We start from the raw sequence: 12427 nt of genomic DNA, 5'->3' as shown, positions 1-12427 counted from the left end.
TATATATATATATATATATGGTACAAGTATACAGAATGTAACAATATATAAGCATATTTTAATGGATTTTTTTTTCAATTTCATATGTATTCTATTAGAGGTGGCAGATATGAAGTGTTTGAGTCTAGACATACATTTTTCCCTGTATCTATTTCTAAATAAATTCAGAAAACAAATTACTTTAAGAAAAAATTCTTCAGTGGATGCACTGGGGATTCACCAGTTTGAAGTGAGAATTCTTGCTAAACACTACTATTCTTACTTATTTTGTAGTCATTGGGTCTTTTTAACGTTCCTTCTGGTGCCATAGAGGGGAATAAAAACTGAATTCAGCCAAGCCTCACAGCCGAATCTACCACCTTACATAGGAAGGTGGCAGCTGCAGCGGACGCTGCCAGTGCTCAGTGGGCCCCTGCGTGGCCTTGGCCTGAAAGAGTCTCTTCTTAGTATTTCAGCCTGAACTTCCATTTGTCAACAGAAAAGCCCTGATCAAGTTGCTCTCTGAAATCTCACCAAATAGGTTCTTTTTCCTTTCTTATGCTGCCTGATAATTATGAACAGTTCTCAGGTGTGCTGACGTCACTGACCAGTCCTCTAAAGGGCAAGGGCTTCAGGTTTGTCTTCCAGCAATGGGCTGAAGTTCCAGAGAACTTCTTGGGGATATTTGTAAGTTGGCCATTTGAGGTTACAAGTTTAATCCACAGCCATAGGATAGGCAAATGCACAAAATACTGACTTGAATCAAATGAATACCTCAGTTGCTTGTTCATTCTCTTGTTCATTTATTCAGTAACTGCTTACACACTGAGTAAGCATTCAGGTACTGAAGAAGCAATGCTACACTGGGTAGATGAGTGCAAGCCTCCGCTCTGTGGTTATTGGTGATGTGGAACAGACAGAGATGGGGCCAGTGTTGCTGTGTTTCCCCCTTAGAATGTAAGCATTGCAAAAGCAGCATGTGGGCTACATGGCCTCCAGAGTCTTCAACAGTGCCTGGCAAAAATCTAGGGTGGGAAGTGTGATGTGTTGGAGTTGGAGGCAATGAAATTGCAGGAGTGGAAGGCCAGTTGCCTCTCTTTCATGGGCTGAGTAAGATTCATCCAGAGTAAGTCCATCCTCCAACAGAGGAGAGGTTCAAGGTTGGAGACAGTGTGGAAAATGGGAAGCAAAGTCATACTGGAAGCTGGAATTTAAACATTTGCATGGCAGCCAGATAATTAATTGTACTGTGCTTAAGGGTGAGGTGAGGCCTGAGACAGAAGGCAGCTTTTCTCCACTTGGCTTGTATCATTTGGTTTATCTTTCTTGGGGGTGGAGCACAGAATTATAGGGTGGGGAAAAACAAGTTGAGGCTCTTGAAAATGAACAGGTGAGGGTAGGAGGGAAGGAAAAAGCCAAAGTTGGAAGGGAGCAAGCAACCTGACAATCAGAATTTGAAGAAACAAAACCAAAGCACAGATAGGGGTTTTTGGTTCCATGCTTCTATGATTTATAAACAAACAAACAAATCTCCAATGTAAACATATCTGTTTGGCAGCTGGATATTCTGAATTGGCAGCAGGAAGTCAGTCACCTCCCTTGGGCAGTAGAACAATCGAACTGCAGCATCGTGTGGCAGTTATTTTCTTCTTGCTTCCATTTCCATTGTTATCACTTTGTTTTCACTTTTATTTGGAAGTCAGAAAATGACAGGGACAGAAAGACAGATGGAGAGGAGATCTTTTCTCTGTAGGTTCAATCCTCAAATGCCCCCAAAATCCAGGGCTGGACCAGTCGGAAGCCAGGATTTCATCTAGATCTCCCACATGGCTGGCAGGGACTCAGGTACCTAAGCCATCATCTGATGCTACTCCCCAGGTGTGTGTTGATCGAAGCAGAGTAATAGGACTGGGCCATCCAAGGGATGACTTGATTGCTGTGACAAATGCCCACCCAGTAAGCTTTTATGAATATGCGAGCTACTGATGCTCATACTGAATCGAACCTACTATTGTGTGCTGCCAGTTTTCAGGTAGTAATGAAGCATGGGAGTTTGTTATTGTTGTGGTCAAGATGAAGAGATTTAATGATTAGTATCTAGAATTCATCATGAGTGTGAATCATATTAAAGGTTTTTAACTTTTTTGAAGATTTATTTATTTTAATTTTTTTTTTTAAAGATTTTTATTATTATTGGAAAGCCGGATATACAGAGGAGGAGAGACAGAGGGGAAGATCTTCCATCTGATGTTTCACTCCCCAAGTGAGCCGCAAAGGGCTGGTGCGCCAATCCGATGCCGGGAACCAGGAACCTCTTCCGGGTCTCCCACACGGGTGCAGGGTCCCAATGCATTGGGCCGTCCTCTCCTGCTTTCCCAGGCCACAAGCAGGGAGCTGGATGGGAAGTGGAGCTGCCGGGATTAGAACCGGCACCCATATGGGATCCCGGGGCATTCAAGGCGAGGACTTTAGCCACACCGCTGGGCCCATTGAAGATTTATTTTTATCAGAAAGGCAAATTTACAGAAGGAGAGACAGAGAGAAAGATCTTCCATCTGTTGGTTCACGCCCCAAATGGCCGAAATGACCAGAGCTGAGCCAACCCAAAGCCAGGAGACAGAAGCTTCTCCTGGGTCTCCCATGTGGGTGCAGGGTCCCAAAGCTGCCGGGATTAAAACTGGTGTCCATATGGGATCCTGGTGTGTGCGAGGTGAGGACTTTAGTCACTAGGCTGTCGCGCTGGGCCTGATTTTTGGTTTTAGACATTGTGAGAATGCCACATCTCATTTGATAAATTTTATTAAACAGATGAATGGATGAATTTCCTTTTCTTTAACTTAGGATAATCCTTTTAAAAACAATGAGAGTTTAAGCTAGAGTTTAGACGAAGTTTTATTTATTTGAAAGAATGATGGAGGGTGGAATTCTGCAATTCATGGGTCACTCCCAAATGCTCCGAACAGCTGGGACTTGGTCAGGCAGAAGGCAGGATCCTGGAATGTCACTGGTATTGCCACCTACTGGGCCATCATCCACTGCCTTCCAGGCTGTGCATTATCAAGAGACTGACTGGGAGGGTAGAGTGGCTAGTGCTGGGGTCCGTGCAGTAGGTGTGGATGACACAAAGGTGTGAAGAGAACAGCTCCCCTGTTTGGCAGGGCCCAGGGAAGCTTCCAGCTGTTTGGCAGGGCCCCGCGAATGTCTCTCTGACCACTTTGATGCAGTTTCAACCCCTGTTTGCATGGACACTCAAGCACCCCACTAAGAATTCTGTAATTGATTGAGGGATTGTTGTTTGCTCTTTTGTAACTAATGTGAGCTTGGGAGTTAATGTTACTAATAATGTCTCAGTAAGTGGGCCTTTAACTACACACAGGAGTACAATTAAGCCCATGCTGTTTCTGGACACCTTATTGTGCCTACCCATTGCTCTAGAATCTGGCCCAGACATGTAGCATGTCTTCTGAGAATTGGCTTGATAAGAATTTTACAAATTAATGGAAGTGATGGGAATATAAGTTGAAAATGCTATGGCAGAAAATATAGTTGCTGTGACCCTAAAGTTTGGCCTATCTTTGCAACTCTTTAGAGCATAGAAAATGTAGTTATTTTAGCAGCTTTAATAATTTTTTACTACAGGAATTATAGTGTGATTTTATTAATGTCAGAGATGCTTTTAATTATTGTTTGATTGTTTATGGGATTATAGAGCCTGTAATTGTAGGGGGATTTAATATTTGAAACTTTTGTCTTGGATTTTTACATTTTTTTCCCTTGTAACATATTTCTCCCATTAAATAATGGGCAAGTTGTGGAAATAAAAATATAGAAGGAATGTATTACTGATTAGCAGGTAATGGCATGTGCCTTGGCCTTGGCATGTGTAAAAGCTTGTGATGTGTCTGAGTAAATAAAAAAGGACAGCTTCGGGCCCGGCGGCATGGCCTAGCGGCTAAAGTCCTCGCCTTGAATGCCCCGGGATCCCATATGGGCGCCGGTTCTAATCCCGGCAGCTCCACTTCCCATCCAGCTCCCTGCTTGTGGCCTGGGAAAGCAGTTGAGGATGGCCCAATGCATTGGGACCCTGCACCCGCGTGTGGGAGACCCGGAAGAGGTTCCAGGTTCCCGGCATCGGATTGGCGTGCATCGGCCCTTTGCGGCTCACTTGGGGAATGAATCATCGGATGGAAGATCTTCCTCTCTGTCTCTCCTCCTCTGTGTATATCTGGCTGTAATAAAATGAATAAATCTTAAAAAAAAAAAAAAAGGACAGCTTCTTGAGCTGTTGCGAGAAGGCACCAAGTGACAGTGTCCGTGTCTTTCTTTATTGCCAACTCCACGCACACTCCCCGAGCTCCAAATTCGGCTGGAGCTGGTCTCTGGCAGGCTGGGACTCAACCTCAAGCACTCCTGCACGGGATGCAGGCATCCCAAGTGGCAGATTAACCCACTGCACTGCAACACATACCCGTTCAGTAGATTAAAAAAATTGAGAGTCAGAGACACAAAACTTCCACCTACTAGGTCATTTCCCAAATATTGTGACACCCAAATGCGAAGACAAGGGGCCAGGGAGTCAATCTTGGACCCCCACGTGGGTGAGAGGGATCCAAAGTTAGCCGGTGGCTGGAGTCAGCAGATGAGGTCGGTATGGGGCACCAGTGGACATTTTTCAAAAAAGATTATTTTTATTGGAAAGCCATATTTACAGAGAGGAGAGACAGAAAGATTTTCCATCTGCTGCTTCACCCTCTAAGTGACATCAATGTTTGCAGCCGATCTGATCTGGAGCTTCTTCTGGGTCTCCCACGTGGGTGCAGGGTCCCAAGGTTTTGGGCTGTCTTGGATTACTTTCCCAGGCCACAGGCAGGGAGCTGGATGGGAAGTGCAGCAGCTGGGACACAAACCAGTGTCCATATATGGGATCCCTGTGCATGCAAGGTGAGGGCTTTAGCCAATAGACTACTGCACGTGGCCCACCACTGGAGTTTTAAACTGTGTGTTACTCCATAGGCCAAAGCACTGCCCCAGATTTTTTTTTTTTTTGTACTTATTTGAAAGGCCACCGCACACACAGAGGGAGAAAGAAACTAGGGAATCTTAACATTTGCTATTTTATTCCCCAAATGGCCCCAAAGGCCACAGTTGGGCCCAAAGCAGGAGCCAGGCGCTTCACCCACATCTCCTACCCGGATCCAGTGGTCCTGATACTTGGTCCATCTTATTTGGATGAGAAGTGGAGCAGCCTGGACTCCAACCAGTGGGGAGTTGGCCCCACAGGTACCCCTATTATCACAGGGTTTGCCCGTGCCCTATATTTTTGAAGAACATCAACAGTGTAATATTTCCAATTGAAGCAGTGAGAGTGAAACTGGGAGTGTGAGGTCGCTTCCAGTAAGGACTATGTTGCAAGCAGCGGGTGCTTCACTCTGTAGATTCAGTCAAAACAGAAAAGTGACCCTGACCGAGCGGCACAAAGTACTGCAAATAGGGCTTCCTGGAGCCGGAGTCTGCAGGAAGGTGGGTGCGAGGGCGCCCTTCCAGGCAGAGCACCCATGGTTCTCTGAGGCCACGGGACTCCCTCCCTCTGCACCTGCATCCCTAAGCAGGGAGCCGGTTGGACAGGCCTTAGGGGAGACGCTCAAGGGATGAAAAGCGCCGCAGAAAGCCGCTTTGCACATTCTGAAGCTCTTTGTCATTAAAATCATGGTCCCACACGCATAAAATCCACTTGAATTATTTTTGAAGGTTACTTTTCTTTTTATTTTTTTAAAAAACAGAGTTTGCAATTACGCCGAGGACAACCACGGCGAAGGCGCCCGAGTGCAGAGAGTCTCCCGGAGAACTTTGGGGAGGCGCGACGGGCGTGTCCGATTTTGTTGGCAGAGGGTCAGCCTCGCCGAGGCCAGGCCCGCGGCTTCGAAGGCAGGCCAAGGGTTCGACTCCCGGACACTCCTCGGTATGGCGTGGGGTGGAAGGGCGCAGAGGCGGCAGCCTTGGCCTTCTCGCGCGTCGTCTGTCTCCCTCTCTTCCCGAGGCGTCGCCTTCAGGACGCCCCACTCAGCCAGGATGCGCGCGCGCCCGGGGCCGCACTGGGAGCCCCGCACCAAGGGCGGGAGAGGCCGCGAGCCCCGCTGCCCACTCTGCAGCCGTGTCCGCGCAAGCGCGCGCCGCTCCGGGGCCCGAGGCCGCCTCCCCGCGGGCGCCGGGCGGGCGGACGGGCAGGCGGGGCCGGGCGGGGGCGGAGCCGGCGCGGGCTCGGCGGGGCCCGGCCCGGGATTAGTTGGTTTCGGAGCGGAGGAGGGCGTCCGGCCCGTCGCCAGCGCCTCGCCGAGGAGACAAAGCCGCGTCCGACGGGGTGCGGTGGGGGAGCCTGCCGCCGAGTGGGGTGCGCCCGGGGCTCGCTGGCGCCCCAGCCCGCGGGGACGGCCCTGCCGAGCCTCCCGGCTGCTTCGCAACAGGTCCGCCGCCTCCCGGCCGCCCCGCCGGGCTCTCCGCTCCCCTCCCCCGCAGCCCGGCAGCCGGGCGCTCGCTGGAGCTCGGCCGCCGCGCGGTCTGTGCCGCCCGCGTCCATGCGCTACGGGGCCAAGATGATGCCGGTAAGCGGCCGCGCGGGGCTGTGGGGAGGGCGGGGGGTGTCGGGAAAGCGGCCCGGCTGCCTCCCAGGGGGCCGCGGGACCGGCGAGCTGGGCTCCCCGCCGCCCCGGAGTTAATGGAGCAGCCGGTTGTGGGGGTGGGGAAGGGGAAAGCCACTCAAAACTTTTACTTTTTTTTTTTTTTTTTTTAACCTGGTTCTTAAAAGTCAAGACTAGGGGACCCTTGAACCTTGCTCTTTGCTCCTCTCTCCCCCCTCCCGTTTTAAAAACAACTTTTTACTAGAATGCAACACACCTGCTCGTCAAGGTTCTTTACTGAATTTCGATCTTGAACTGTCCCGTAGCCGCCGAGTTGACGTGCTTTCTCTGGAGCGTGTGCTTAGTTTCAGGTGCCAGGCCCCCGGCTCTCCGCGTCGCCGGGGAGGAGTGGCGCGGGCTTCGGGGGGCCTCGCAGGCGTTGGCGCCTCCGCGGGCTCCCTGAGGGCCCGCTCCGTCCCAAGCGGGAGCAGAGCCTGGCAGGCATCCCCGAGCGTGTGTGGCATGACTCCGTGTGCTCACAGGGAGGACTGCTGTGGCACCTGCGGAGTCGGGTCGGGATAGAGCCTGTTTGTTGATAGTTGATAGTCACGCAGAGGGAGTGTGTGATGGGCGGTCTCCTACCTGACTCCCATGTTTCTGTCACGGTTGGGCGTGCTAGACCTCAGGCGGCTCAGATCCGGCACTGGTTCGGTCTGGTCTGAACCACTTGGGATTCTGGAATTTGTTAGTGTTGGTAAGCCTTCTGCCATCTTAGTTTAATGCCTGGTGTGATCCAACGTTAAGATATGTACCCTAGATATGGGTGGAAAGGTTTCCTTAAGATTTTTACACCATGGGTGTTCGTTTCCTTATAGTGAAATACCTAACACGTTGAGGTTTTTTTTTTTCCCCTCTTGAAAAATAGAAACAAGAAAACAGGTGTTGGTTGTTGCAATCTGACCTCTTCCTGAAAGAGATCAGTTTTATATCAAGGTATCCTTTGGGGTTTAAGATGTGAGGTTTTTCCTTCTTTTGGGCTCCATTCCAGATGATCAGAATTTATGTATATATAGTTATGGATGAGGTGGCTCTTGACACCAAATTCAGTTGAGTGCAGTGGTTCTTCTGCTGTGTTCCTCATACCAGACTAGCACCTTAGCACAGACTGTGCCCTGTGGCCTTGCACCAGCTCGAAAGTCTAACACTTCAGCATTGGCTCAGCTCCTCCTTTAGTGACTGGTGGGGTTGGTTTGTTCATTTGAGATGCAGAGAGACACAGAGAAAGTTCCCCTCTCCCCTTCTGAAATGCCCACCATGGCCAGGACTGGGCCAGGCTGGATGCAGGAGCCTGAGTTACTATTCTTGCTTCCAAGGGGAGAAGCTGCAGTGGGAGTCCAGAGTTGTGTATCCCAGTGATAGGCCTGCTGTGTCTCATCCCTTTCCCTGATGGATTGAACCTTGTTGGCTTTTGTTGTTTCGCATGAACTGGATTGTCTCCGTTTCATGATCTGTAAAACGAGGGTGATGACAGTCGTGGTGTATTGAGGGTTGGAATAGCTTTGAAGGCTGGAATGAGCACATTGCCTAGTTTGGGATAGGTTTTAGGTTAAAAAAAAAAGTTTCCTCAATTTGTAACACTGTATAAGTTCAATTGGAGGTTCTGCACTTCAGATAGAAATAATGTATCTTTAGTGGCATCATGTTACATTTCTTTATGCTGAAATGGTGGGGAATATTTGAAAATAGTTTTTAATTAACTTTAACTTATCTTTAACCTTGAAAGTGTTTGGATTTTCATTCCAGCATAGGTGAAATGTTGTATTATTTTGGAAACTTGTCAGGAATAGCATTATATTTAATATGAAAAGTGGATAGTCTCAGAGTGTAGACAGTTGTCTTGATTGCATTTTAAAGTATTGTGGTAAAATAGACATAACATTAAACATTTTTGCTATTTTAAAAAGAAGTTCTGTTTATTTGAAAGGTAGATTTATAGAGAGAGGAGGAGAGACAGAAGTCTTTTATCCACTGGTTCACTCCTCAGATGACTGCAATGGCTAGAGCTGAGCCGATCCAAAGTCAGGAAAATCGTTAGGGTCTCCTGCGTGGGTGCTGTTTCCCAGGATTTGAGCTATGCTCTGCTGCTTTCCTAGGCTATAAGCAAGGAGTTGGATTGGAAATGGAGCAGCTGGGGCGTGAACTGGTACCCATATGGGATGCTGGCACCACAGGTGGAGGCTTAGCTTACTGTGTCAAGACACTGGCTCCCATGTTAGTCATTTTTAAGGTACACAGTTCTGTGGCATTAAATGCATTCCTTCATTGCTTTTATTTATTTATTTATTTATTTTTAAAGATTTATTCATTTTATTACAGCCAGATATACACAGAGGAGGAGAGACAGAGAGGAAGATCTTCCGTCCGATGATTCACTCCCCAAGTGAGCCGCAACGGGCCAATGCGCGCCAATCCGAAGCCGGGAACCTGGAACCTCTTGCAGGTCTCCCACGCGGGTGCAGGGTCCCAATGCATTGGGCCGTCCTCAACTGCTTTCCCAGGCCACAAGCAGGGAGCTGGATGGGAAGTGGAGCTGCTGGGACTAGAACCGGCGCCCATATGGGATCCCGGGGCTTTCAAGGCGAGGACTTTAGCTGCTAGGCCACGCCGCCGGGCCCTATTTATTTATTTTTAAAGATTTATTTATTTTATTCAAAAGAGCTAGAGAGATCTATACATTGGTTCATATCCAAATGTCCGGGCTGGGCTGAAGTCCTGAGCCAGGATCTTCTTTCAGGTCCCAGGTGGGTGACAGGGTCCTAAAGACTTGGGACCTCCTGTGCTTTCCCAGGCACATCAGCAGGGAACTGGACTGGAAGTGGAGCAGCTGGGACTTGACTCAGTGCCGATTTGGGAAGCTGGCTTTGCAGGTGGAAGCGTAACAAACCACTCCACGATAAAGGCCTTGTGAAGATAGGAGTTTTCTGTTTAGACTGCATAATATTAAAAAATGTGCAAATAAATGTGTTCCTGCATTTTCTCACCAACTGGTAACAAATCAAGTGGCTTTTAAAATGTGGGACGTGAAGTGATAATTGCATCCCAAGCCAGAATTGGAAGATGCCTTCAGCGGGCTAACTAAAAATAGGCAGGCACTGGGGATGGCAGTAGAGGTAATGATAGGGCCCTGCAGGCAGGGCAGGGATTGGGACTTGCGTTTTCTTCTGCAAATCTGCCATGGTTAATATCTCTGTTTCTCTCATATTTCTATAATTTGGCGAGGAGAGGCTAATTCGTCTTTCATACTTGACACCATCTGATTTTTGTTCACTGTGGAAAAGGCTTATTTGCTTGTTGAAGGGTGGCTTTTCTGAAGAAAAAAAAATCTGCATCCTTACTTTTTAAAAAAGATTTGAGCCCGGCGCGTTGACCTAGTGGCTAAAGTTCTGTCCTTGGACATACCAGGATCCCATAAGGGTGCCAGTTCATATCACGGCAGTCCCGCTTCCTGTCCAGCTCCCTGCTTGTGGCAAGGGAAAGCAGTCGAGGTCAACTCAAAGCCTTGCGATCCTGCACCCACGTGGGAGAACCTGGAAGAGCTCCAGGCTCCTGGCTTTGGATCAGCTCAGCTGATTCATCTTCTTTTTTTTTTTTAAAGATTTATTTTATTTTTATTACAAAGTCAGATATACTGAGAGGAGGAGAGATAGAGAGGAAGTGGAGCTGCCGGGATTAGAACCAGCGGCCATATGGGATCAAGGCGAGGACCTTAGCTACTAGGCCACGCTGCTGAGCCCAGCTGATTCATCTTCATTGGCAACTCAGATATATGGAGGAGGAAAGAGACAGAGGAAGATCTTCTGTCTGATGATTCACTCCCCAGTGGCCACAATGGCCGGAGCTGAGCTGAGCCGATCCAAAGCCAGGAGCCCGGAGCCTCTTCAGGGTCTCCCACACGGGTGCAGGGTCCCAAGGCTTTGGGCCATCTTCCACTACTTTCCCAGGTCACAAGCAGGGAACTGGATGGGAAGCAGAGTTACAATTAGAACTGGTGCCCAAATAGGATCCTGGTGTGTGCCAGATGAGAACTTTAGCCACTAGGGTACCGAGCCGGGCCCAAAAGGTGGCTTTTTAATGGCCTGCTCACTCAGGATCTGGCAGAGGCAATGAGCCAAAGCAACATTTCTCAACCATTTGAGAGCTATTTGAGATAGGGAGATGGTACAGTAACAGAAGGACAGCAGTTGCGTACAGTGTCCTGCTGGCCACATGGATGTGCAGAGGGCTTGGGTCTGCTTCGGTCCCTGAGGGGTTGGTGATGTCACTGGTTGGGGGTTTGTCTAGCTGTGAGGTTCCTGGCTGTACAATATGACAGTCAGCATGTGTGGCAGCTGCACTTCAGATGGGATTGTGGAAGAAACGACTTAGTTTTATTATGATTGATTACTAATTGTATTCATGTTTAAATAGCCGTGCGTACCTGGTGGCAGCTGTGTTACCAGTGTAGTCAAACGAAATGTCGTCGTGGAGCCTGTATGCCAATAACAGTTCCAAGGAAATTATTGTGTATTTAAATGCTCAGCTGATCTAATCATGACTTGATTTAAAAAAAAATATGGCATTTTATCTTCCAGTGTTGTAAAGGCATAATTATTTCTAACTACTTCATAATGTTATAAAATATGATTGTTTGAGTTCTCAGTTTTGGGGAGTGCAGGACAAAAAGATTGTATATTGTAGCATTGTTAGTAGTTTGCATCTGCCTGCAGATTTTTAAAAAATATTTTAATTTATTTTTATTGGAAAGAGTTTTATTTATTTTTATTGGAAAGGCAGATATGCAAAGAGGAGAGACAGAAGAAGAAGATCTTTCATCCGATGGTTCACTTCCCAAGCGGCCGCAATGCTGGAGCTGAGCCAATCTGAAGCCAGGAGCCAGGAGCCTCTTCTGGGTCTCCCAAATGAGTGCAGGGTCCCAAGGCTTTGGGCCATCCTCGACTGCTTTCCCAGGCCACAAGCCGGGAGCTGGATGGCAAGTGGGGCTGCTGGGATTAGAATCAGTGTCCATATGGGATCCTGGCGAGTTCAAGCTGAGGCTATCATGCCAGGCCCATATATATTTATTTACTTATTTTAAAAGATTTATTTACTTTTATTGAAATGGCAGAGTTACAGACAAAGGGAGAGACAGAGTGACCCTTCATTTGCTTGTTCACTCCCCAAATGGTCACAACTTCTGGAGCTGAGCCAGTCAGAAGCCAGGAGCTTCTACTGGGTCTCCCCCATGGGTTCAGGGGTCCAAGGCCTTGAGCATTCTGTGCTGCCTTCTCAGGCTGTACGTAGGGAGCTGGATGGGAAGTAGAGCAGCAGGTCTCGAACTGGCAGTCATAGGGGATGCTGGCACAATAGACAGAGGTTTAGCGTACTGTGCTATGATACCCATTCTGCAGAATTTATTTCTTATGGAGACTGGGTAGTCTGTTCAGCTGGACAAACCAGCAGTCTCACGTCTACTTTGAATACTTGCCTGATTAAAAGTCTGATTTGCTTGCTCGCACTTCCCAGACTGATTTTTTTTTTTTTTTTTTTTTTTTAAGAGCAGAGTTACGGAGAGAGAAGAGGCACAGAGAAATATCTTTTATTTGTTGGTTTGCTCCCCAAATGGCCATGGCAGTCAGAACTAGGCTGGTCCTAAGGCAGAAGCCAGGATGTTCCTCCAGGTCTCCCTTGTGGGTACAGGGGCCCAGAGTGCTTGAGCCATCCTCTTTTTGCTTTTCCAGGTCATAAGCAGGGAGCTGGATCAGAAGTGGGACAGTTGGGACTCAAACTGACATCTA

General features: G+C 48.3%; 1 protein-coding gene across 5 annotated transcripts in view; it reads left to right on the top strand.

Moving 5' to 3' along the window:
• The first annotated feature begins 6259 nt into the window (after positions 1-6259).
• The window catches only part of TP53BP2 (tumor protein p53 binding protein 2), a 59788-nt gene continuing 53620 nt past the window's right edge, over positions 6260-12427 (top strand). For all 5 annotated transcript variants that reach the window (XM_058669222.1, XM_058669221.1, XM_058669219.1 and 2 more), the window contains exon 1: positions 6260-6578. In XM_058669222.1, the coding sequence (XP_058525205.1) occupies positions 6552-6578 (27 nt within the window). In that variant the 5' untranslated portion in view covers positions 6260-6551. The remainder of the gene's footprint in view (positions 6579-12427) is intronic.

Source organism: Ochotona princeps, chromosome 10 (genome assembly GCF_030435755.1).
Source record: "Ochotona princeps isolate mOchPri1 chromosome 10, mOchPri1.hap1, whole genome shotgun sequence".
Taxonomy (NCBI): domain Eukaryota; kingdom Metazoa; phylum Chordata; class Mammalia; order Lagomorpha; family Ochotonidae; genus Ochotona; species Ochotona princeps.
Note: the sequence above shows the minus strand (reverse complement) of the source record. Positions and strands in the feature narration are given on the sequence as shown.